Source organism: Falco peregrinus, chromosome 3 (genome assembly GCF_023634155.1).
Source record: "Falco peregrinus isolate bFalPer1 chromosome 3, bFalPer1.pri, whole genome shotgun sequence".
NCBI classification, from domain to species: Eukaryota; Metazoa; Chordata; class Aves; order Falconiformes; family Falconidae; genus Falco; species Falco peregrinus.
In genome coordinates this window covers 71,817,150-71,844,659 of record NC_073723.1, presented here as the reverse complement: position 1 = coordinate 71,844,659, position 27,510 = coordinate 71,817,150, and the positions used below count along the sequence as shown (strand labels likewise).

The following is a 27,510-nucleotide window of genomic DNA, read 5'->3' as shown; positions in this document are numbered from 1 at the left end:
AAAAATCTAATGCTCTGGAAGATTCAATATGTTGCTTCTAAAAGATTTTAGTAATTTTAAGAGTGGAGTCTCACCTTTTGTTAATATTTGTTTAAAATGCAATTAAATTCCATTTCTATTGGACCTCAGCTGAGGATGGTGAAGGGGGGAAGGGACTACATCGTATCACTGATGCCTTCTAAATGGGCCATTTGAATTTGTAAACTCCTTCCTTCTCTACCAGATGGGAAGCAACAAGCTACAAAGAACGGGCATGCTGAAGCTCCTTTGATTAAGATCAGCAGCCAAGATTTGCTTTCAGGACTGTAGCCTCTAAGCACAAAAGAACAGGCAATATATTGCATCTGTGTTAGCAATTCAAGACAGCTGCTTTCACAGGCAGGCAAACTTGAAAAAAAAAAAATCTGTTTAATTGTATTTAGTTGTCTGCCTGTCTGTATGTTTCACTTTAAATGGGGTGAATTACTTCCGAATTCTTGAGCAGACTTGCAGGAACGTGTCATTCCAGTAATATCTTTCTGTTCTTCTCATCCCGATCTTTCTGATCAATTGCTTGTCTTTCTGAAGTGCTGTTATGCTCAATGTCCTCCATACTTTCAAGGTATTTCAGATTTAAAAAGCAGTCCTGTTCTTTGAAATTAAACTCTAGTTCCCATTTACGACCTATGTAACTGTTAGAAAAGCAATAAGCCAGGACAAGGCCTTTCCAATGAAATGCCAGAATGCATTGAGGACAACTGCAGAAAGTTACCAAAAGAAGAGATATTTTAAATTTAGTTTTAATCGTAACAGAGAAGATCTCTCAAAGAGCCTGAAAGAAATGGCCACTATGCATGAAGGGGATCAGTGAATAACAGAGCTCACTATTGTAAAACTCAGAGTAGAAGATGGAAGGCAATGAGCTCCCCCAAAAGAGGTATCAACAAATGCAACAAACTGATTAACTATGGGGAAGAAGTTCCTAAAGGATAAAGGATTGCAGAAGAGCTGGCAGACACTAATAAAACAGGCTATGCTGAAGATGACAGCAAATTGTCCTGATGCAGAGGAAAACATTTATGGCTTCAGCAAAAGCTCTTCAATGCCCTGGATACCAAGAATTTGACACACAATTAAGATGAGTACGAGGAATAATAGAAGCATGGGAAGTCAGTATCAGAAAGACTGGGACGTGTAAATTGCAACTACTAAGGGGTATAAATGGTACCAAGAAAGTGTCTGTGAATGCTTTTGAAGTTAGAGGAAGACAAAGGAAGGATAAGTGCATTGCTAGGTAAAGAAAGAAAAGACAGATGACTAGGAGAAAGATTAAGTCAGTCTTTATGCAAATGGGTAGCTGTAATTAGGTACTTCATGCAATTAATTTAGACAAGAAAGAAAAAAAGGGACAGGGTGAAACAGGTTAAAAATATTTTGATGAGCTAGATCTACTCAAGTCCTGAGGGTCCAATGAAATCCATTCTAGGGCATTAAAAAACAGTTCAAGCATTTTTCTGAGAACTTGAATAAGGGGGTCCCAGAGGACTGCAAGAGAATAGAATCCGTTATCGTCCTTTTTTGGAGGGGAAGGAGAACACAGCAAATACCCAGATTTTGAAACCCACAAAGATATAAGGACAAACTACTGACCAATCAACTAAGATGCTGAAGGTGTTGAAAAAATCCAGATTCATATGCCAGAAGCTAACTCAGTCTATTTTATTGGCCTGGTAAGAAGAAAGATTTTTTTTATGATGAGGGTGATGAGACACTTGAACAGGCTGCCCAGAGGAGCTGTGGATGCCCCATCCCCGGCTGTATTCAAGGCCAGGCTGGATGGGGCTTTGAGCAAGCTGGTCTGGTGGAAGGTGCCCCTGCCCACTTCAGGAGGGCTGGACTACATGGTATTTACAAGTCCCTTCCAACCCAAACTGTTCTGTGATTCTGTATTTCGTGTATATTGATGTTCATAAGGCTTTCTGATACTACTGCACATGACATTCCTGAAAGCCAGCCCAGTCTTCAACTCTGCTTTTCTTTTCTCCCTATTTGACCATTAGACTTGCTAGCTTATTAATCACACTTGAAAGACTTCTTGTAGTTCTTTATGTAGCAATAAGAAGGGTAATGAAATCAAATTTGATAGCAGATTCTTCTACAATGCTGCTGACTGAGGACACTTCTAATGTTAAGATACATGGAATTTTCAAACAATTTTAAACAATATGTATTGTTTAAATTAAGGCTCTGATTTTAAGAGTCTTAAAAACAAGCTCTGGGCAGCCTCTTCAAGTGCTGCTACTGCAGCAATCAATTAATTACTGTTATGTGGAAGGATTTAATCCTGATGTAACCAACTTTCTCACAGATCATTAGCAGCAAACATGAGCTGGTACTAGGGCATAATAAGGGCTTCCCCTGAAGACGGAATGGTAGAACAAAGAATGAAGGACACTTTGTACAGAAAGGAGGGAAGAACAGCAAACATTTCTGGCTTGTAGCGCATTACAGTTCAAAATCTTTTATTTAAATGGATTTATACTGTTTCCTGCTTTCTTGTCAGTTATCAAGTTAAAATGCTAGAGGAAGAGATGTTCTCCTTTATATAGAAACTTGCTCCTCTTTTCCATGTATTTCAGCAGTGGCATAATATATCACCTGTCATAAAAATTGTTTTCTTCTTGATGTTGCAAGCACTAATTCAATGAAAATGGCCTAAATGATTACTTGCACATGTCCAAGTACTTGGGGCGGGGGGGGTGGGTGGGGAAGAAGTCAAGCTATCGTGAAACATGAATGTAAGTATTCTGCTTCCTATGAACAGTCTCCTATTTCAAGATCCAAGGCTACGGGATCCTTCTCATGGAAGGCCACAGCTATTTAATTTGTTAAGACATTTAATTAGGGAATTCTCCACTTATTAAAACTCAGTCATAAGTCATGAGAAAAGTGTGGTGTAGGGAAGAAATCCACTTCTTGATTAATAATTATTAATCAACTGAAATCTCATTTGTTTACTTCATTTATAGCTGGTCAGAGAAACTGCAAACTGGATACAATGATATAGATATGATAGATACAGAAATTAAATTCTACTACCTCCTCCTACAGTTGCAGATCTGGTTAAAGAGGCATCCTCCTGTCCTTCAAGTTGCCTTTTAAGTTCTTCTGCAGATTCAGAATGGAGCTGCAGGAAATCTTTTATGGCAAATGAAGCTTCGTCTTTCACAGGTTTTATCATTCTCTGCAGAACTGGGATGTCTTCTTGTCGGACTCGCAAACACAGTTTTTCCATCTCTCTCATATTGGCACGAAGTTGCTGTAACATTAAGAGTTACTTTGTAGCTCACTATGTAAGAGCACCAGGACCTTCAGTGGTTGGGAAGCAACTATCATCTTGATTATCTTTAAATAACCATAAAAAGTGCCATTTCTAAGCTTTAATAAACTAAGACCAAAAAAAAGCCTCAGAAGTCCCAGGCTTCAAGCAATCCCCATGTTCCAGGTCACTTCTCCTCTCCACCCATTTTGTTTTCCATACTCTATTGTTTGACTGCAGCTGGGTCACCTGTCAAAGATGCCCCTGATCACTGTAAAAGCCCGTGCCTCCAGTAACACAGCCAACCCTCCCCTGAACCCATCCTGGGACTCCCAGACCCTGTGATTTTGTGACCCAGTGCTATTCCCTGGTCTTTTTACAGTGCTTTTGCAGAAGAGTCAGCCTACAAATCATAAAGCACTCTGCAGAGAAGGGGCTTATCCTTACTTAAGGTAGCTCAACCTAAAGATGATCCCTTCTGAGTAAATGACCTACCTCCACCTCTTCCTAAGGCAGGGGACAGTCCTGTAGCCAACAATGATACTGAGCAAGACAGCAATTAGTCACCTCAACCAGAGCTCAACACTGTCCATAGAGGAAGGCATCTGCACGTCCAAGCACTTCTTACTTGGAGGTGCCACTACATCATAACCAGCTCACTTAAGTCCATTGTATTTTTAGTATTTGCTTGTGCTTGTGAGTTCACTCGGTTTTCCATCTATTAAAAAAAAAATGGGGGCGGCAGCTCCCAGCACAGCAGTCCCTAAACAGTGCAACGAAGCATCACTGGGACATACTGAATCTTTCTGGACACGGCCTGCTTTCCATAAGGGAAACTAAGCTAGCTGCCGCGGGATAATAAGAACCAAAGATCAAGGAAGAGATGGTACCTGTTATCTTCTCTGGCAAACTAATTTATCCACAGTATCAGCCAACCACAAAAGAAGGGAGAAATATCTTTGAAGCCATCCCCATAAATATTTTTATTTATTTTTATTGCTGTCAGTTTTATACTTTATCCACTTCTCCAACAAAGAAGTCAGTCTGTTTTATTTTGGGTTTCAATTAAAAGTATTTAACTAATTAATTCACTATGTAATTATTTAAGTTATTTCAGTGTCTGTGATCAATTTAGGCCTTCGCCAAAATATTTACACAAGTCGCAACAAGTTAAAATAATATCCAAATAAAGTGATTGCTTCTCAAAATTTGCTTTTTTAAATAATAAATAACTGCTGTGACTATAGCACTTCAGGATACTATTATTCACAACCCCCAACTAGCCCAACACTATTATTTGCATTTTGTAAAGAAAACTTCAGGGACAAAGGAGAAGACCACTTTTTTTTGCAATATTTATCTTCTTTTTTCAGAAGGACGAATGTATTTGTTTGATTGGAATATCAAATATAATAAAAGAGAGAAATATTTCTTTTAGTTACAAGAGTTTTGAGAAGATATAAACTATTCACAACCAGCAAGAAGAGTCTGTGCGTGGGCATGTCCTGTGAGATAAATTTCTGTCTACAGCTAAAATAGAGGGGGGTTTTATTGCCTAGGCTTTTAAAATCTAAAAATGCACACCACCTTTTCTACAGATTAAAAGAAGAAATTTATAGTTTAAATTACGCCCCTTCTTAAAAACAAGAGGTTTTATCTAACTATATAAAAAAGTAATAAAAATAATATTCATTGCATTACATTATAAGGTGATGTAATAAATCATATTTTTTATTGCACTGTTTACCAACTGTTTTGAAATTTCTTCTCACAGCAGAACAAAAGAATGGATTAACACCAGTGAGTGGTTAGAAAAAGAAAGGTTTTCTTCAGTAATGCAAACCAGGTGCAGGTAATGCTTTCGAAAGGCAATATTGCTTACCTGGAAAAGCAGGAACTAAATGGAACTTTTTTTCTTTACATACACTAGTAGAATTAATTTACCATGTATAAAGAAATAGTAGAAATATAATTAGAGAAGGAGGAAATTGATTCAACAACAAATGAAAGTAACACTGCCCAAGCCGTATTAGGCAACCAAAGAAAGAACTACTGATTCATAAAAATCATTTGTCAAATTATTAAGAGGATATTCTACTGTATGCTTAAATTAGAAGTATTACTAGCCAAGTTAAGCTGCATTATATAAAACTAATCCCAGGTAAAAATACTGATTAACGATAAAAAAATCAGATACAAAAAGTAAGTTTGTAAGATGTTGAACTGAAACACCGTGCCTTATTTTCCTCATACATTTGTCATCTTAATCTACCTTGCTCTTCCTATTATCTTCCTTCCATGGCCTGTCTGTAACCGCTGAAAATGGGAGAATGTCATCACTGTCATAGTCCACCACATGCCAAAATTCTCGGTTTACAAAACCTTGGAATTTCATTTAAAAGACAAAATGGGACTATCTACACACAACATTTAATTATCTATTTCATAATAATTATATGCAGGGGACCAAGTGAAGTTGATCCTGCTTTTTGTTTCAGGAAACAAAATTATTATTATCCTGTCTTTGGCCATAATGGAGACAAAAAATGACAAGTCAAACAAAACCATGTTGTGAAACAGCGATGATCGTGAGTTTGGGATAAGCTAATAATACTTCCAAAGCAGTTTCTTTAAAATAAAGAACAACAGAAAAATTCTCAGTTGAAACAGAGTTAAAATATAGCTCTGCTAGCGATTTGTACCACTACAGCTGGGGCAAATTATGAGTATGGCCAACACACAAGTATAATGAAGACGGTTACTCTGCAGAGTTGGTCACTCAACCATTCACCTTGCTGCTGCAGTTTTCAAAAATTCCGAACAGAAGCTTCAAGAGATACGAACTACTCACCCTAAGGAATGACTAAATCAGATCCTCACCTTCACTGTTCATTATTACCTCGCTGATCAAAGAAAAGTATTTGTGAGAAAGAAGATGGAGGGATCAGATTATGATATTCGCCTATTCAGTGAAATTTAATTTTAGTAACTCTTCCTTTGTGGTTTTGGAGAGAGGACTCTTGTTCCATTCACTGTCAATTAAACAGAAGCTAAATGGATCCAGCCTAGCAAGAAAGCTGAGCCCTGCTGAGAGGAGACACATCTTAGCAGCTCACCAGGGTGTAACATGATAAATGTTATGGATATGCAAATGGCTGTGACTTCTTTTCACAAGCATTTAATGGGACAGAGTTTAATTTCTGGGCAGAGCATAAAAGTGTATCACTCTCTTCCCAACTGTTTCCACTTTTAAAACCAAGCTTAGCAAGGGGGGCAATACAAAATTCTATTTTCATTTATGGGAACTCCTGAGTTTTGGACTCACCAAATTCAGCCCAAAAGACACAGAATTTTTATTTATAATATTTGCAGTTTTGGTCTATTAACTTCCAAAGCCAAATAAGACTGTTTCATACGGCTTTCTCACAAAAACTAGGAAAACAAAGCTAGCAAACCCCACAGGAAGTCATACCTCCAAAGCATGATCTGTTGTCCCTGTTTTATTTCTGACAGTTGTTTATCTAATCTGGTCTTAAAAGGACTTCTTTATGAAAAACTACAACCTCCTTGATACTGTGCTGCAAGAATTCATTACCCTAATTGCTGCAGCATTTTCCTCATCTCTAACAGAAAACTCTTGCCTCAGTTTAAACCAGATATTTCTTACCCTCTCTGTTCAAAACAGAGAAAGACAAGCCCTGTCCTCTTTGCAACCATCCTTTCCATGTTGCAAACAGCATGCCACTGCCAGGTGTTCTTTGGGCAAAATCACAGATTTGTCAGTCTTTCCAAATAAGTCTCATTTTCTCGACTTCTGACCCTTTTCATTGCTCTCCCTGAATACTCCCTAATCAGTCCATAGCTTCCTTACATGTGTGGTGCCCAAACTGGACAAACTATTCTACCTGGGATCCTACTACTGCTGACCAAAGAGATTGCATGAGAGACCACACTGACTACTCTCCTGTTTTTACATCCCACTACGTTATTTGACATTTTTTTATCACTACAACACAGCTGGTTCACTTTTAGTCTGTGTCCCTCAAGTCCTCTTCTGCAAAAGTGCTGCCCCAACACAGCTTCCCATGCTGGATCTATACAGCTGACTATTGTTCTTGTCCTCACCCAAAAACATACTGATTTTTCAAGTCTTTTCTCAACATCATTATGACTTCTAATTCTGCTCTCTCCACCAGAACCCCTTAAGTCTCTCTCAGCTTTATGCTGTTTGCAAATTTTACTGTATAATGAACATTACATATTACTATATAATGAATCAGTATGTTACATAGCTATTATACAGTGCCTTCATCCCTAGGTCTCAAAGGACTTCACCGGAGTAATGTTCACTGATGTTGAGCAGATGCAGAACTGAGGTAGGGACACAATGTCTGAGCCCAATTTTCTAAAGTGTCCACAAATTTGGAGGTACATCTGGAAGATCCACCAGGATGGTGGATTCACTATATTATGTGAATAAACATAATGGATTTTCATCAGAAAAGTAAATGATAAGTGGCATGGTTTTCACAAGCACTGTGAAAAACCTGCTGAATCCATCAACACATCCAAAATGGAAAGAAACAGAGAAGTCATACATAATGAAGTTGCACTGCTTTTCCATTCTTTTCAAAATCCTTACAAACACATTCAGTAAAAAATAAAGAATAAATTATAAATTTCTATCAGAAAGTAACATAGAAAAGGAGACAAATGAGCCAAAGGAGGGATTAATTTAAATATTTTTTTAATCACTGTTGCCGGACATTACTGTACACATCTGTCCATTAAGCTTACCTTATTACTCAGCACTGTTTTAAATAATGAAGAGAAGGAATTATTGTAAGTATTCTTTTTTTTATCTTTAAAATCACAAAATATCTTCCCATATTCTGTTCTTCCTAAGTGGTTTATGAATGTTACCTCCTCTACAGATGTCTGGACATATGCAAAAAAAATGGTAAGACTCCCTGAGGAATTCAGAAGCCTTAACAGCAATTTTCAGCAAACCAGTAAACCTTACACAAAAGAGTAAAAATTCTTCATTTTTTTCCAGTATTGGTTTTTCAAAGCAGTAGTTTTTCTTCACTAATAGTGACAGCTGAATTTTCAAAGTAATGTAACTTGATGAAAAATAGATGTTGTGTTTCCACAGGGTAACTGTAGGCTGCCTTAAAATACCACCACTTCACACTCCAATACTTAACGCCCGTGAACATCACTATCAATGTTATACCAGCAACACCTGTCTCTTGTGTGCAACCAGCTTCATTACAACTGAGAAAAAGTAACAGATGACAACAAAGAAATAATGGAATCCCTACTCAGCTGCAGGCAAATGCATATAGCAACCTGCAGTAGCATGCCATGGCAGAGAGCTTGGGCTGCGCTGCCACAGCATGCCGTTAAGAACACGTAACACCACAAGGAAAAGAGGTAGTAACAAAGAGCATAAAGGAACCTCAGTGCTTCAGTGCTGACCCAGTGTGAGGTCCTTGGGCACCAGGATAAACACTACGTCTGCGTGGCTCCACCCTGTACAAATGTCAAAGGGCTGAGATGGGACCAAAACCCTTGAAAAGGCAGCAGGGACCTGAGCTGTGAGATTATTTGCATGTAACATTCAACATCTCTACCAGTTATGGAAATATCTGAAGTTCTATCTAAGGACCCCAGCAACAGCTACCTGAAAATTTGCAGTGTAAGTATCTGCTTCAGCCATGTGTCCCTGGCAAAACCGATGTTCCCGGAGTGCTCAGAAATTCCAGCACTTCACTTACTCCATCCCCATCAGCCTATATACTGCTCCTAACACTACCAGGTAACTGAATCACGGCCGCCATGCCATTATCACACTCCATCTCCGCCACCGTTGTTCTCTTTTTCTTCTTCTAATACTATCATTACATGTAGCGTCGTATACATTTTCCAGTAGTTTACACTTCAAACTCTTTATGCTGAAATAGTACATGGATGGCACAGGTTCTCTTCTGTGCAACATATCAGTCCCTTTTTCTCTTTATCTTCTGGCACCCATGCATTAAACACTGTCAACTCTCCCTCCATTCTGCATGTTGTCATTTTAAATTACAAAGTAAATACTGCCTCCAAACCCACCACCTTAACATAAACAGGACCTCTAAGAAAGTATTGCAGTAGCTTAGCTATGCAAATGTAAAGTTGCCTTCACTTATCTTCTCTGGACTTTGTTGAAAGTAATGTAATAAAGGATATATGTTACAAATTTCTTGGCACAGGTAAAAGAAACTCTGAGTTTAAGGATATATTTACCATACAGATGGCCACAGGCTGTAATAGTGAGCTGATTTTATATGACCCTTCACTGATACCATAATCTCCAGCAGCAATAAACTCTACCCTGCTTCTCATGCTCTCCCAGTATATTTGCATAGCATTCCAGAAAGATACTTGATTTCAAGACTGCATAATTTTAAAGGTGGTACAGAAGACATGAGCCATACAAGTAAGCTTTGAAGACTTATGCAAAAGAGAGCTGACTGAAAACAATCTTTTACTTGTAAACCATTTTCAGTTGAAATGGAAATCATAAAAGTGAAAAAGGAAAAAAAAAATTAACATTTTTCAAGTAGCTTTCCAGGTTACAGCAACACAGTGGAGAGACTACATCTGCCTAGGTATGTTTTGCAGAACAGTCTCCTTTTGTGGGCTGAATATAGACTAAAAACAGATCATTCAACCACAGTATTTTTCCTTTTTTTTCTTCAACACCTCTAGTAACTGCAGCATTTTTCTTCCTCTTACTATGAATATGATCAAGGCAGTCCCTAGGTGTTACAACAAAATACTGCCATTTCATTGAAATTGGCTTAAATCTTGCAATAATTAACTCACTGTATGGTACAGTCAGCATATATGCGGGCAAAGCCTAGCAAAACTGCATTATTTATTCAGGTCCTAACATTTTAAGAAGTCCAGGGACAGTCCCTAAAAATGAAAATCTACAAGAGCACATCGGTGTGAATTACTACATGGTATACAAGAGCTATTTTCTCAGTATTTTTGAAAGGGTGTTGTCATGCCCTACACAAAGATTTCCTTCTTCTTTGTTTCTTCACTCTCTTTTTTAGAAGTTTTTAACGTGGTATCCAGTCACCAGAAAGAAGAGGTATATATTTATGCTCATCTATACTTCTATTATAATTTTGACCATCATCAAAACTACAACAGAAGTAATTATTCTGGGTAAACTGAAAAATCAGAAAAACGGCTAATTATGTGCACATGGATTAAATGTAGAGTGGCTGTGCATATATTTGTCTAAAACCTGTGGCAGATGCCTTGGGTCAATATTGACTTAGGGATTCCTAATGTATTTTTACAACATCTAATTTTGAGAGCAAAGTGTGTGCTGCAGAGAACATTTGGTATCACAATAATTAATCTGATTTCTTCGCAAACAAACAGATCACAAGTCCATTGGTAAACATTTAAACAGCTTACAGCAAACACATTCTACATGTCATATAATTTATTATCAAGTACTCCAAACTCCTAACTATTTAATTAAAACAAAGAGCTAGTCTACTCTTCTTCCATGGAACCAGGTACTTATTCTGCTCTCTGGGTATCAGAATGTGGGCCACTTTAATGTATAACTTGTGTCCAGATCTAAAAGCAATAAACATTAAATAAAATGTAAGAAAATTTATTTTGGCTGCAAGTGAAAATGGTAGGGTTTAGGTTCAAGATAAATACAAATGTTTCTAGAGACAAATATGAGGTTTTATTACTAAAGCACTTAATGTATTTAAAAACATAATCTTAAACATGATTAATTATTGATAAATTTTGCCTTGCTAAACAAATGATACTGATAATAAAGAGAAGTCCTTCCTACCCCTCAGATGTGAAAATATATTTGAGCACAGACACAAGCAAACATGTGCTTACTACACCACACCTGTTAGAATACCATTGTTGTAATAGGATGTCCAACTTTAGAAGATTCTTTAAATATTAAGAATAAACCTAAATTCAAATTTCAGAAAGAATTGGTGAAAAATCAAAATAAACATTCAAACCTCCAAATAACAGAAAAATCAAGTAGATTTCATATATAACTTGTCATCTACACTACAAAAGCTCATTAACACCTTCCATTCCTCAAAAAAGATAATAACTCCAGCTCTGCCTACTAATACTGTTGTTCAATCAGGACTAAGTTATTTTTTCTGAGCTTTTTTTTTTTGATTTTTAGTCTCTCTAATTTCCCACAGGAGTCAGTAAAGCATTACAACAAACACAGAAATTTACAGTATTAGAAATATGAAATATAGTGGGTTTGGATTATGCTACCCCTGCCAGCAAAGCCTGCTGGTCTAGATGCCACATAGGTCACAAAAGGTTCATTCTAGTAACGAAGTCATGCATGTCACTCCTCTGAACATCTATGAAACCAACACAAGATGCCTTTCCTGCTGGCAAAGATATGTCTGTCCCCAGAATTTTGCCAGTACAGCATGTATGTTATAACCACTAGCTGCTATATCTGCATCAGCAAACTTTGCAGTGCAGATGTGCTCTTTGCGTTTTTCTGTGTTGATAGTCTTTTTTGGCTGTATGCTATTTAGCATCTTTGTGGGCTGTATCCTACTTAGCAGTGTGAAGGCTGATGTTTGGCATTAGCTTTTGCATCATTTTCATCACAACATGCATTGTTTTAGAAACAGATGTAAGATTCCCTGTGTGCTGAGCAATGGGTGACTGACTATGCATGAGGTCACTGAGATGATGCCATGCTGACAAATGGGTCTGGTATTTCCTCCTTTGATGACATAATGCATCTAACAAGAGATGTGCACACCAAACTAGTAGTCCAGATGTTCTGTGTTTGGTCTGAAACCACACTTTAAGATAAACAGCATCCCATACTGCAATTCCCGTCTTCTAATTTAGTAACATAAGAGGATAGTTTGCAAAAGAACAGTCTCCAAACTTTTGTTCGTTCAAGAATCCTGACACATTTCTGACTGTAGTTGCCTCATAGGACACAATTAGGAAATCCTTACCTTTTAAATGAAGTAAAGCAATACCATGTACTTCTCAAACCCACCTGTCAAATATATCTAATTTAATTCCATTAGTATCACAGTCATTTTAATATCCTTACCTGAACTGTTCGTCCTGCGTTAATGTGCTCTTCGTGCAATCTGTCCCAGAGCCTGCATCTCTGATACTAAAATAAAGGAAAAATACTCCACATAATTGCTATTTTTACCAACTGGCTATGCAGAAAAAACAAGCCTTCAGTAAATAATCACTTTAATTTTCCAAAATTGGCAGTAAAAAAGCTGAGCTGATCCACGGGCATTTCCACTGCAAAATTAAGAGAGGTAAATGGCAATGTATTTGGTGAATACTTTGTACAATGTATTTTACTGAATCACAGATAACTAGGGTTTCACCATCAGTTTCTAAAAATAAAGGCATCTTGTAGCATCCCGATACTACTGTGGCATAAATCCATTGGTGGTCAGAAAAATGAAGTGCAAAAGGAAAGGAACATGGGATAAGCAGTACTGGTCATATAGGACAACAAGGTATCTGACATTATTTACAAAGAAAATTGCATTCATTACACAGCACTGCTGCCTACATTTACACTTACCATTTCTATGTGGTTACAAACACAACACACCTACAAGAACTATCAGAGCAGACCTGGAACCTGCATGAGGCTCCACTAACTTCAGTGCATACAGCACTTTCCACAGGACAGAGTGATTATTCCATTAGCAGACAGCAAGTTTTGCAAAAGAACTGCTTATCACCACATATAAACCTTTTCATCATTAAAATCAAACAATCCCTGCCATTGGCAGTTGACATAAATAATATAGAGACATTATCATGAAAAAGTGTGGTAAAACAATAGAAGCAGAAACTGTGATTCCTGGAATATGTGCTGAAACCATCAAATAATGCGTTTACAATACCAGACAGTAAAAGAACATGCTTTTAAATAGTTTAAAGTACAAGACAAAATGTTTACTATGATTTGAGAAGTATTTTTATGTAAAGTTTAATTCCCCAATTTCTTAACATGCTTTGGTACCAATAAAAAACCTTTATCTACAGCCAACATCTTTCCTTAATTCTTTTCATCATTTTAGAAGCCACAGCAATAAGGATCACAAATTACTCAGCTTCCTAAAGTACAACAAAAAATCAGAAGTTACTTCTTATTTTCAGAGAAAAAAGTTCTTTCATGTTAGGATTTTGTAGTGCTATTGAAGAGAAAAGGTTTAGTGTTCAATTAAGTCAGATTGAAGTGATTTTTCTAGGAAACTAGCAACTTCCACACAAATTGTTATGCCATTAAAATTACTGCTATTGTCTATTAAAATAAAATGGACCAAAAAATCTGTATCAACAGTGTATCTTCCAATTCAGTCATCCCTGAAAGAGTACTGAAACAGGAAGTTCTGAGGGTGGAACAGAAGGGGGCTGGTGAAAAATTACTTTTGCAATGTCAACTGACTGTAATACACTGTCCACATATCAAATTTTAAAAAATCCTGTTTTCCAGCTAAGGACAACAAGAAGAATTCCTCAGGAAACCTTTATTGCTCTTTATAATTTCTACAAGAAACGCTCCACAGATTTATCTGCTTTATATATTTAGAAGTTTTATTACTTTGCTTCGAAATTCCTAGTATGCTGATGATGACTCCAAAGAATCCAATGACTTAATACACCCAGAGTAATGATATTCACATGGTCGGATAATTCATCCTTGTTGACTTCTCTCTGTCATCCAGCACAAAGTAGGCTGGACTCCTGGGTAACATTCACTCTGTGGGACCCAACGATAGCAAACCTTGAGAAAAGCTAGTATTGACATTATTTACCATTAACAAACACATGTAAAACTAAGGGAGTTCCACGAAGTAAAACATCAATGGAATCCTAACCTGTTACAGCAGATCCAGAGGAGGGCCAAAAAAAAATAGGTCGGAGGGGTGGAACACCTGTGAAGACAGGCTGAGAGCTGGGCTTGTTCAGCCTGGAGAAGAGAAGGCTCCAGACCTGACTGCAGCCTTTCAATATATAAAGAAGGCTTAGAAGAGACTTTTTACTAAGGCCTGTAGTGACAGGACAAGGGGTAATGCTTTTAAACTGAGAGAGGCTAATTTTAGCTCAGACATAATAAAAATTTTTACAATGAGGGTGGTGAGGCATTGGACCAGGTTGCCCAGAAAAGTTCTGGATGCCCCATCACTGGAAGTGTTCAGGGTCAGGCTCGATGGGGCTTTGAGCAACCTGATCTAGTGGAAGACATCCCTGCCCATCACAGGGGGGTTGGATTAGATGGTCTTTAAAGTTCCCTTACAACCCAAATCACTCTGTGGTTCCATGATTCCGTGATATTTAATAACTGTGCTATAGCCAAATAGTTTGTATTTCACATCAGAAATATAAAACATAAGACATTAAGACACTCAATCTCTTTTCCTCTTTGTCCCATTCTCTTTGAGAAGCTCTCTTTAGAAAGAAACCTTCATGCTTATGCTTTGGATCACTTCCATTTCTCCTTGAAAATATCCAGTTGACATGGAGAGAACTCAAAGGTTTTCGTAATATCCTCTGCATTGATTTTTACAGTAGGTAGTACTCACCCACATTTCTAAAAGCTCTACAATAGATGTCTTACACAAATTTATACATTCTGATTAAGACTGCCATAAGACTCAGATAATTTCTCATTTTGTACCACCTTTATGTATCTTCCCACCACAACAACAGTCCCCAGTCAAAGGTAAAAAGTGTTTCGCACAGCATCCTTCAAATTTGGCACAGTCACAGGAAATTAAATCAAAACTGAAAGCAACAGTAAAAAGGACATCATGACTTAGAGCAGATTTCTTGGTTTTAAGGATTGTTGCATATCACCAACAAAGTTTAGGGCACCATGCAAAAATCTCCACCTTCCTGCAATACCATGACAATTGCTTTTATCTAACAGAAGCTAACAGAAACTTGTAACTCTTTTTGATAAACATGCATTTTATTTCCTTTTATGGAGTGAAAAGCCGTCCAATCCATGGAATGTACTTTCTAGGAAACTACAACTCTTTGGGGAAAACACGGAACTAAACTAAAACAGGTACAGGGAACCGATTTCTTAAGGATGCAATTTTTAAGTCTTCAGAAACTGTCATATGGGAAGTCGGGACTCTCAAATAGTTGAGAAGCAATGATGATGGACTTATGGTAGCCACTTCCTCTGAAAAGGTGTACTCAAGGTCAAATTTCATTATATGTTGATTTTATAGTTTCTTCAAACAGTGATTTAGTAGATTAATTGTTTGGACTATCTCTGGAACCGAAGGTTTAAATCAATATTCATGAAACGAGGTTAGAGATATTGGCTTCATCATAAGTAAATAATGTTGCTGCTCTAAGCAATTTGACGTAATTAGTGACTTTTGCTTAAAAGTAGCCTGTAAAATAAACAGGATCAGATTCTACAAAATTATCCTTTTACCTCTAGGGATGTTTGGTTTACATGGCTGAAAGTTAATTTTACAAAAAGTATTTTAGAGAAAACCATTTAAACTGCTGATGCTGACAGCTCATAAAAGTTCTGTAACACATTCGTTATGGCTAAAATGCATGTAAAAGATACAAAATGCAAACTATCATGGAAGTAATTCAACCAAACTAGTTGCTAGTGTTCTGATAATCTAAAACTATCTAGTGACAGATTTTAAATCCCGAAAATTTTTATTCTCACCTTCTCATAAATCTATCAATAGAGTAGATTTTGGAGTATTTATAGTTCTTACAGTCAGAAAAGTATTTTTAAAAAACGATAAACTTTCAAATTTAAAGAACATTACACTGAGTGTGGACTTTTTAAAGAATCTGGCATTTATGAACTATTATTATACTCAGATGTATTACTTCTCATAAATGTTTGTGTCATATTTTTTATAATAACAAAGAAGTTCTGAAGTTTTCAGTACTGCTAAATACCTTCTGGCATAGTTACCAATTGATTATTTAAATAATTTATCCATAGTTACTTGTTTCTAATAATTCGATTAATTACTAACTCAAATATCAAATCTGCCAGGTTTTATACTGTCTGAGGACACAGAAATTTTTAACAGTATTCTGAAATCAGAAAGACAAACCTATACTAAACATTGCTACCACTTCTTGCTTTCATAAAAGTGTTGTTCTAGAGTAAGTGCTGTTAACAATTATGTTTACAATTATTTAAGGATTTTTCTGGTATACAATTTTTATTATGTTGACTGAAAAGATCATTCACAATGATACTACCTACAACCTGAAAATCTCAAGGACTGTCCAAACCAGATACTTCTAGATTGCATCAGATTTTTAACAGTTAAAATATAAAATTCAACTACTCAATCAAGCATCTTGGCATTTTAGTGTGGTCATTGAATGCCATTACCTATAATTAAACTCTGGCTAAGCATGAGTCTCCAACCATGCTTTGAACAAAGTGCTAGATCAGAACTAAACTAACGACCCATTTTATCCCAAATGCTAATATTTTCTGCATTTTCTTCCAGACACAGAAAACTGTTTTTGCAACAATCTCCCTTCTGTCTGCAAAACAGGAATGCCTCACGCAGATGAGTTGCTGGACCAGTAAAGACATGGGTGAATTGAGTGGAACGTATTTCACCCCTTCCCTGAACCATGGTAACATTAACTGGCTAGATACAGTGTAATTATTCTTTAAATAGATAAAATATTTTCAGCAGGATCAACCAGTAACTGCCCATAGCTCCTCAATAACCAGGTTCTGCAAAACACAGCAATTCCCAAGATCATCTCTCACACTGTTAAGTACTACACATCACTGATCATGTCCCTGTTCCTCACTGCATCACCCAATGTCCTGAAGCTTCTTGATAGGGTATGTATATACCCTAACTGAGGGAGCTTTTACGGATATGAACAATACTTAGCAAAGAATCTATTTAGCTGTGTAAAGTAGTCGTCTTACAAAAAAAAATAAATAAAAAGCAAGTAGCATAAGTTATGTCCACCCCTTCCATTGTCTCTTGCTATTACTGCCTTACACATATCAAAAGCTTATCTTTATTTTCAAAGTGTACCAAAACCATTTGTGTACTGCTAGTGTGCCCTGCTAATCATTTTCCATTCTGTAGTGGCAGGTCAGCTCCCCGCTCCCATCAACAGGCTACCTTTTTCCAGTGACCACCTGTGGTTTTCCTTTCAGGCAAAACTGTAGCTTTTATGCTACCCTTTTGTGGGTATTTATTGACTACACCCCTTTGTTCCTGGATGCCTTCCTCAAGACTCTGAAGAAAGGTATGCCTCGCTGCTCCACACTCATTGATGCTGTTGGTATTAACTGGAGTGCTGCCCCAAGGATAGAATTTTTAACGTAATGTTAACATAAGCCAGCTACAGACCCAAAACTCTACCTCTCTGCAACCAAGAAATCCCTCTTGCTGTATTATGACAAATGCATGTTGCTTCCACAAGCAGTAGTGCAACTTCTGGTTAGAGAAAGAAGGGAACAACCTGTCTACCAAGACTGTCTCTGTTTCAATGGAACAACTTGCATGGAAAAGCTGTTATTATGTTACTTTCCTCAAGCACCTCCAAATCCTTCACTAGTTGCCTTTAGCTAGCTCTACGGTCACTGCTAGGTACGGGCCATGCATGTACAGTGTACATCTGTCCAGGGCAAGTTAACAGTTGAGGCTCCTTGTTCCCCCATCATCTCACTCAAAAGCAAGCTAACACTGACTCCTCTGTACTCTGGCTGCAGTGCAAAGTAACTCAATTCTTTGTGGGAGAAGCTGGAGAACAGAAAGCCACTCCTAGCCACTACAGACAGGGCTGCTCCAAACTGGCTGACTCCAAGGCAAAAAACCTGCTGAATCAGCTGGCATCTAGGTAAAGAAATTAATTATACAAATACGGAATAACACAGAGTAAACAACATGCTGTAACTGAAAAAAATAGGTCATCTCATTCAGAAGGTATTGCTTCTGGCAAATATTATACCAATACACTTTTCAGTTTGTGAATATTGCAGTTCATATCCTTTCTGCATCCTTATTACACCTTTATCAGGAAAAAGTCAAATGATTACCTCCCACCATTAGTCCCAGCAGCCCCAGGTCTTCCTCAATCACAGTTTTTCTCTTGTTCCGTGGTCAGCCACCTTTTCTGCACTTTCACCTGCCATCTCAGGTACTTCTTCAGAAGTTCCCCCCACCCAATTCTTTATCCTTTATTTACATGAGCCAGGAAGTATCCTTTTGCACACAAGTAAGGGAAAGTAAGAAGATGAGACAAAGGCAACACAGAAAATCATCTCTGTTTTCATTCTCAGATTCAGGACCAATCAAATTAGCAACTCCAGGAATGAGTTCTGCTAATTTCTAAGCACAGGAGCATGCCTTTAGCATTGGGTAATCTTTAGTAAACTTCAGGTGGTGAAGTTCTACCAGTATCTACTAAATACCTGCAAACCACTTTTTTTTCAGAATTGTACATCTTGGCCAAAAACCAGCAGATTTTAGAGGCACAGCAAAATGTACAGTCTGAACAAAGACCACCCCACAAAAATATCTAAGTGTTTCAACACATCACTACTTTGGAAAGAAATTATCACCACACTATCAATCACTTACTACCATTTAAACTAATTATTTGTTATTAAAAGAAATTACTATCACTTTAACAACATATTTCTTGACTATGTTCTCAGAAACAAATACACGGACTTATTTTCCCTTCTACCCCATCACCAAACTATTTGTGGCAGAAACCAGGCATGGAAAATTTCACCCAAAAGGTTACCCACTTGGTAAAGTGACAGTAAAGTTATGGTAAAAGTTGTGAACAAATGACAACAGCAAAATGCAAAACAGTTTCAACAATACATTATACATACCCTTCAGATCATACCTTTCAGGAAATCAAAATCATGTTCACCTATTTTTTCCCAACTGCTTCATTCCTTCCCAAGGCATTAAAAAATGTCCAGATTTACATATACACTTGGTTTTATGCACCATGAATAAGCCTAGTCAAATTAATATGATGTACACTTTTTCAGAAATGTGCAGAACTACAGACACCGTCACTGAATTCTCTGTGGTGGTAAGTATAGTCTTTTCCAAACAAATGTCTTGTATGGTCATTTCAAAACTTCCATTGCAATGTTGATATTATGACTGTGTGTGTTTGAGTCACTCTTCCTTTTTTTATTGGTGTCACCTGTTTTAGTAAATCTCTTACCACCTTCCTCAATAAACCAATTTCTCTGTTTCCACATGCTATATTGGTACTAATAAACACAGATTGAGAATGTTTCAGGTCTGAAACCTGGTTATCCGTGCTGTTAAATTGTTAGAACCATCCTTGGCCATACCAAACACCACTCTCGCATAAAGAGCTCCCGGGAACAGCTAAGGAGTTATAAACACAGAAGAGAGGCTACTCCCCATTAGCAGTGTGCATGCAGCCACCCTGTTTTGCACCACATGAGGATTTAATAATATGGACATAGCCAGTTTCATGCCAGACAACTGTCCTAGGCACGTTTATTGTAGCGGTGCAGGCACTGCCACAGTGTATGAAAGAATTCAACTTCTTGGAAGCACATTCAGTTTCACTATCAACTGTGAGCTAATGTCAACAAGAAGCATTATAAACATGCTACAATCCTGATACCATTCTTCTTCTGTTTCCTTAATTCAATCTCTCTATTTCTCTCAACTCAGTTTAAAATATATAAAGAAAAAGATACACATAAACAGTAAGTTACTCAGAACAGTTGGCAGCAAACCACTGTGGCTTAAAAATAAAGAATATTAGGCTGCTTTCCTTACAGTAACTTTTTAACACAAAACAGTAATGTTTCTCACTCTGTAGATTGACCAGTTACTACAAATGTAAAGGCCTTTGTATACACTGAATTATCAGACAACACAACATTTTCACTTTTAGCCAAATTTGAATTAAAGCATTTCATAATCAACCTTTCATTTTAATCTCTATGTAAACTTGCAGTGTGACTGCTTCTATACTGTAAAGAGAACTACATTAGCAAAAAGTGAACACTAACCTTCTCAATATTTATTTGGTGTTTTCTTAACCTTTCCAGATCTGTTGGAATGGCCACTTTGATGAATTTCTGAATGGCAGGTTCAATTCGACGGAGTCTAACTTTTTCGTCATCTTCAGACATCCTAAAAGCAGCTTTCAAGTCAACACTTGTCCAGTATACCTTCACCAAGGTAGAAACCCCTAAAAACCAAAGAATTACAAACTTACAAAAATGTAGTCATCTAGAATCACTTAAAGCAAAATAAGGTAAATCAGTCTTTCCAATAACCACATCTATTTCAAAATCACAGTGGACCAGCATTAACTACTCAAAATATGGATACCGTATTTGCATTTAAATTTATTGTTTCCATTTATTTTCAGGCTTTGGGGATCATTTTTCATAGATATAATTTAACACTAACAAAAAAAAAACCAACTAATAATTAAGGCAGATGCAAACATGCTTTGCAATATAATGATGAAAGCCTTTGAAAAAACCTTCCAGTTAGATGTCTTGCTTGATCAGCATTCAATTTTTGCCAATTTACATTCTGAATCATCTTAAAAGTTGTAAAACATGTCCGGAAAAACACCAAAATAAAATCAATTTTGGAAGTCCATTTCCTAGAAAGAGTAAGAGCTCCTGAACGAAGATTTGCACTCCAAATTCCATTTGTCCCCTACTGAAAATGACTAAGGCATCACCAACAACGGGGTTAAACAGTTGCTGAAATTATCTGCAGGACCAGTAGTACATCAGCAGCCTGAATTCTATTCCCTGCATGTGCATGAAACATAACTTTGGAGTTTCACTTCTCTAAAAGAAAGATATGTAGAACTGCATACAATAGCATTTATTTACAGAGTATATGAGTAATATAACGCTGAGTATGCACAAGGGGAAAGAAAAAATTATTGTGAGACAATTTCAGTTTTAATACTGTATAAACAGAGGTTATTTAAGTGAGATTTTCTTTCTGTATACTCCTTTTTTAACAAAAACAAGAAGTTGAAGCTGCAGACAGCTATGAAAAAGTTTTGTCACAAATGTCAGTAACAAGACAACACGCTATCTTGCTTATAATGAAAGTACCTGTACTACGACAATAATTGCATCAGAAGCCTTCCCCAATTTTCCTCTTCCAGTAACCAAACTAATTTTAAATAATTAAACTAGAATAATCCTCCTGGTACAGATGAGGCACAGCAGAATGTAAGAGGTTAAAAGATTTTCCTGTTTTTCACACAGCCAAACATATTATTAACGGTGAAATCAAACATTATTTTTCTTACGTCTAACCAGTGTGAAAGTGCAGAAGGAGTGTGTTGAGGTTTTTCTGAGACCTGTGATTGCTGCAGGCAGAAAGAACTTGAAGGCAGACACCAGTTGACAGCACTGGGTCTTCAACTGAACTGCTCAAAGTTCCGTCACTGCCCTCACTTGTAGGCTGCAGGGAGGGTATGTACAAATCTCCCTCAACTTCACAGGAGCCAAGTGGTAAGCATCTTTCATCAGGCCAGTGAGAAAGCTGGAAGTACTTTTGGCAAAGGGAAGCTGCGTTTCTAGAGGAAAACAATCCCAGATTACTCACCTTGTTACAGATTTGCTAATAAGTTAAGATTGATTGACTTTATTTGATTTTATAAAATAATTTTTAATAGAAATATAGAGGGATAAGAAATATATTTGCACAGTAAAAGCTGTTATGAAATCCTTTGTACAGTCCCGTACCAAGGCCAGAAGAATGGGCTAGAATCAGTGTTTAAAACTTAGGTAATAAATTTAGGGTTTGAAAGGGTTTTTTTGTAGTTAACTAGTCTTCCGTATGTAGAAAGTGTATTGAAATGTCAGAATATAGGATTAATGGGAACTGGGGAGAGTCGACTGGAACAACTTGTAGTTACCTGCCAAGAAACCGTGAACTTTAGTAAAAGGTAATTCCGGCAGGGGGAGATCGCGACCACCGACTCATATACCACCTACCCAAATCGTACCCCAGACCCATTTCTGGACCTTTCTAAGCTCAGAATCGGATACGGGAGGAGAATATGTTAATGATTTACGGGAAATATTATGATTGTGCATGAATATTTAATGAATATGTATGAGCAAGTTCTATATATGGTGTCTGATTTTGAGACCTGGCGTGCATTGATCGTGAGAGGACTCACTCACGCACCCGGCTGTCAATAAAGAAGTGTCTGCTTATCTACATCACATTGGTGTCGATAAGTTCTTCATTCCGAGATTTCGGTAACAACCTTTTCCAACACAGCTGCAAATAAAACAATGTTGTGTTTTTCTAAAGAAAGCAATGCTAACAGAAGACTTCTCCTTTGCCCATCCCACCCAACAAAGAAACTGAAAACTGTGGAAAACAGTATTTACTGAGAGAAGACCAATTTACAGAAAGTCAGTCTTTAAGGCTTTACAGATACACCTTTTCCTTTTTCAAAACCTCTGAAGGAAATACTGACTTTGCTGTCATCGCTACTTTGCATCATTGCTAAATCATCCCTACTTCAAATTACAGAGACATACTATCAGTCTTATAAATCCTCTTCTAGCCCAAGGCATTTAATATTAATAGTTCTTTGTCCAAATCTTCAAATAAACATGCAGTGGGTAGCCTCAGATTTGGGGGGATGTAAAAAGAACTTTAATTATTCTGTGCTGACTTACTCTTTCCACCATTCTAAAAACAGTAGCTTAAATGCAAGATGTTAAAAAATACACCGGTTTTTCTACTACATTTGGTCACTACAGTCCTTAACACTTTTGAAAAAGCCCCTCATATCTCACAATTGAACTCCATTTTAAGCCTAGATCTGATTTTTTTGCAATGAGCAAAATACAAAAAGCACCATACTCCAAACTGCAGTGCCTCCTCTTCAAACATACATTCAGTTCCCTAACATCTTATACATTAATCCATGAGTTTGAGCTAGAATTAAAATTTGGTTCCTTAAAGATATTTAGTAGCTATGTCATGCTCTTCTTTAATACTGAACCACCCTGAAGAAGCAATGACACAAATTCTTCAAACTTACCACACAACGTGAAATCACAGAAACCCACAGCGCATTCTTAGAACAAATACAGCAGAGACTAAACTAAATCCATCATAATTTTGTCCTTAACCTTTAATGACACCTACAGATTGCTAAAAGCCAAAACTGACAGTTTAGATTACTTACAAACTGGACCACTGTGAAAGCGGAGGTAATGTAACCAACAGCCGTGTGTCTTGAGTAGGTAATCAGAATAAGGAACAGTTTTAAATTCAAAGATTTGGCTGCATGCATGGCTCTGAACAGTCACTTTCTTCTCCTTAAAAATTCCCAGACAGTAAATTAGCTTTCACGAAAATGTCTATGAGCCCCTTTAAAGCACTGCTGCCTAAAATTCACTGCACAGTAAGTGTGAGAAACTAAGAAAGAAATATAAAAACTTACATTGTCATCAGGTCTCCTGCTTAATGTTTTCCAACAGTATACTAGCTTTTGTAACACAAAATCCAAGCCATAAATTACCAGTAAGAAAATATGCAAGGTCTTCCTTTTTTTAAGTTCACACAATATGGTAAATTACATTTACATTACAAGTTTTTGTGATGACCATATGTTCATTCCAGATGCAATTTCAAGAAAATCTAATGTTTCCTGCATACTTTATGGGGTTTGTATTTCCCCAAGCATAACTTTAACAAATTTCTAATGCTATAACGCCTGGGTTTTTTGAGTAATCGCAGAATAACAGTACCACATAGGTGGGGAGGGATTTTCATACTCCATCCAGTACAAGCCGATTAAGATGTGGTTGCACAGGCCTTTGTCCAGTCAAGCTCTAACACCTCCATGAATGGACGCTCCACACACTCACTAGACCCCCTCCCTTCAGTGCTTGGCCATTCTCCAGGTTAAAAGCAAACAAAACAAGGAAAAACCTTCCTTGTAGCTAAACCAGCTTACATCCATTACTCTCATCCTACCGTCATACACCTCCAAGAGGAGCCTGACTCTACAGATTCCCACCTATAGCAGTAAGATCTCTCATTCCTTCACCTCCTCTTAAGGCTGAACAAATACACCTCTCTCTTTCTCCTTGAATATCAAGTGCTCCAGTCCCCTAACCACCTTGACAGTCTCACAGGGGAAGAGTCACTCCCTTGACCAGCTGTCCCTCAGCTGCGTTTACTAACACAGCCCACAATGTGGTTGTCCTTCACCGCAACAGCACTCTCAGACTCGTATTCAGCATATAATTCTAAGGGGTAAAAGAATCTTAAGGTATCCAATTCCAAAGAGTAAAACTGTGAATTTAATTCTGACACTAACACAAAATCTCCACTTACTGTGTGGCAGTGCATAGAAAGAACAAAGTCACATAGCTGCAGTCAGAAGTATTCCTTCTGGTCAAAAATTTCAGTAAATGCTGTTAAAACAAAGCTCATGAACTTTCGTTAAACTGCCTGGTGTTCTCCACTCAAATACGGCAGGACAAATGCAGAATAAATGTGAAGAGTTCTGCTTGCCCAGGGAAATGCAATCTAACGTGCATAATTAATTTTAATTCACATACGTTTTAGGCAACCACTGCCACTAAAAAAAGTACTTCCAGCATAGATGCCTTGTTTTTAAGGGCTGTAAGCCAAAAAAGCTTTTTCTTTTTCTCATTGCAAATAAAATAAATTAGAATCTGGATGCTAGAATACAGAGACTTACAGCAGCTTTCTCACTAAGATGACCCGAAACACTTCTTAAGAGTAGTGCTGGCCCCAAAATTGCAGCAACAGAGTATTTGCTATTGCTGAGTTGGCTGTGGTTTGTCATTAGTGAGGAACACGCTCCTGTGGCAGACTACAGACAAACTGCACTTTGGGTCTGAATTACATCTTTCTCTTTCGGCTATAAAAGGAACCAAAGGAAAACAGCTTTGTTAGGCTGAGATACGGCACTGCCACCAGCCCCAGCGTGTTCACAATGTGTCATGAAACTACTGAGTGGGATCAAGAGCCGTGTGTGGGGGATCTCCCACAGAACAAGCAGAATTAGCAGCTGTGGGTAACCGGCTGTGGCTCCTAGCAGCTCTGTGCGCTTAGGGATCACGCGGCAAGGCAAACTTGACCCAGGCAAGGCAAAGGCACATGACTGCATTTTGAGAAATCAGAGCAGATGACAGGCATTTTGTATTGGTTTTACATGTTTACGCCAGCTGCAGAATGGCAGAAAATACCTGATGACTAACACATCAACATTTCTTGACCAATGCTGAACCGGTAGAGCGAGTCCATAGTAGACTGACACCTGCAATAGGCAGCTGCAACGCTGTTCCACCTGCCATCAGCACCCCAACACTGGTTTTTCTGTATTATTGAACCATGCCTCTGGTCTCAGCCCAGCAACCAACAGTTTGTACTTCACCCCTGAAAAGCAAGGGGTGCATGCAGAGAGCAGAAGCATAAGAATAAAGTAAGGTTTTAAGTCTTACATCAAGGCTTCAAGCGAACTATGCTAGTTTCTTTTTCCTTACTTACGCTTTTAAAAGCTCGGGGAACGCCGGGCTAAACAATCCGTCACACTGTGGTTCTACTCTTTAAAAAAAACAGTAATAAGCACAGCTGGTGTGGCAAGCCCCGGTGGGGCCCAGCTCCCCGCCGGCACGGCAGCCTGCGCCTGCCCGCGGCCCCACCTCCGCCCCGGCACAGCCTCGCCGCCCCCAGCCGCTCCGGGGGCACCCGCACGGCTCGGCCGCCCCCAGCCGCTCCGGGGCGCCCGGCCTGGTGTGGAGGGGAACGGCCCTTAGCCGGGCGAGCCCCCGCGCCCGGCCAGCCCGGCCCCGGGCACGGCAGGGGGGCGGCCGAGGGGCGCGGGCCCGCCCGCGGCAGCAGGGCCCGGCCTGCGGCAGCGGCCCGCAAGGCCCAAGTGAGCGGGCGGCGGCCGCGGTGCCCGCCGCAGCCCCGGTTGAGGGGCAGGGGCCGGGGATCGGGGCCGGGGGGAAGCCGGCGCTCCGCTCCCCGCCGCGGGCCGCGCTACGGGCACCTACCGACCAGCCGCGTCCGCGGGAACCGAGCCCTGGGCCCGCCGGAGCCTTCCTCTGGCCTCCCCGGCGCGGGAAGCGAAAGCGAAAGGAGCCGGGCCACGGCCGGCGGCCGCCCGGCAGCCACCCCGGCCCCGCTGCCCGCCCTGCCGGCGCGCCGCCGAGGCAGCCGCCGCCCCCTCCCGCCGCGCCCCGCAGCTCCCACCGCCCCGCCCGCGGCCCCTCACCGTGGTGGCGGCTGTGCCGAGACGGGGCCCGCGGCCAGCGGCGGCCCGGGACGCTGGGCGGGAGCCGGCGTGCAGGGCTCCCCTCGGCGGGAGGCGGCCCAGCCCCCGCCCGCCGCCCGGGGCCATCACCCGCCGGTGCCACCACCCGCCCGGGGCCATCACCCGCCGGTGCCACCACCCGCCCGGGGCCATCACCCCCCCGGTGCCACCACCCGCCCGGTGCCATCACCCCCCCCGGTGCCACCACCCGCCCGGTGACTGCCCTTCGTGGCCCCGGGTGCGGGAAGGGGCCGGTGCGCAGGGGGACGGAGGAGAAGCTGCCCCGGCCAGGGAGGGAGCACTGAGCCTCTTGGGATAAGGGCTCATCGGGAGGGAAAAGTTAAATTTCTTGTTCTAAAAAAGAGCCAGAGGTTGCCGGGATAATTTTAAGAACTTTTCTTAAATTCCCCACTACCAACATTTTTGTGTGTCTTGACAGGTAATTTAGGCAATACCAAACTGCCAAGTGGGACCCTTGGCATCGATATGTGGGGGACAAATGTCAACCAGGCCATGCCAGTGAGTCTCCTTTCACCTTTCACTAACCTTCGCTGTTTCTAACAGTGTTCAGAAAATAAGTATCTATACGATATTTCTGACCTGTATTTTGAAAACCACTGTGACCTGTTTGTGTCTGACACCGGTCATTGGGTCCTACCCCACGGAGCCTGTGGCTGGCAGAGCACTCACTCCCGGCGGGCACGCTGGCTGCTGTACGACCGGTACCCAAGGGTAGCCTGGTATCACTCCTGAGCACTTTATCACCTCTAAATAGAAGTGAAAAACTG

At 39.4% G+C, this 27,510-nt stretch overlaps 1 protein-coding gene across 5 annotated transcripts in view; it reads right to left on the bottom strand.

Moving 5' to 3' along the window:
* STX17 (syntaxin 17) overlaps nucleotides 1–26,842 on the bottom strand; it is a 35,191-nt gene extending 8,349 nt beyond the window's left edge. The window contains exons 1-4 of one of the 5 annotated variants that reach the window (XM_055798593.1): nucleotides 26,684–26,842; nucleotides 20,433–20,614; nucleotides 12,450–12,515; nucleotides 3,079–3,298 (exon numbers count right to left, since the gene is read on the bottom strand). In XM_055798593.1, the coding sequence (XP_055654568.1) occupies nucleotides 3,079–3,298; nucleotides 12,450–12,515; nucleotides 20,433–20,555 (409 nt within the window). In that variant the 5' untranslated portion in view covers nucleotides 20,556–20,614; nucleotides 26,684–26,842. Of the gene's footprint in view, nucleotides 1–3,078; nucleotides 3,299–12,449; nucleotides 12,516–20,432; nucleotides 20,615–21,709; nucleotides 21,850–22,596; nucleotides 22,693–25,141; nucleotides 25,297–26,462; nucleotides 26,619–26,683 lie in introns of those variants that run through there. The other 4 variants (XM_055798594.1, XM_055798596.1, XM_055798595.1 and 1 more) reach the window with 4 other exon arrangements.
* Nucleotides 26,843–27,510: the final 668 nt, after the last annotated feature.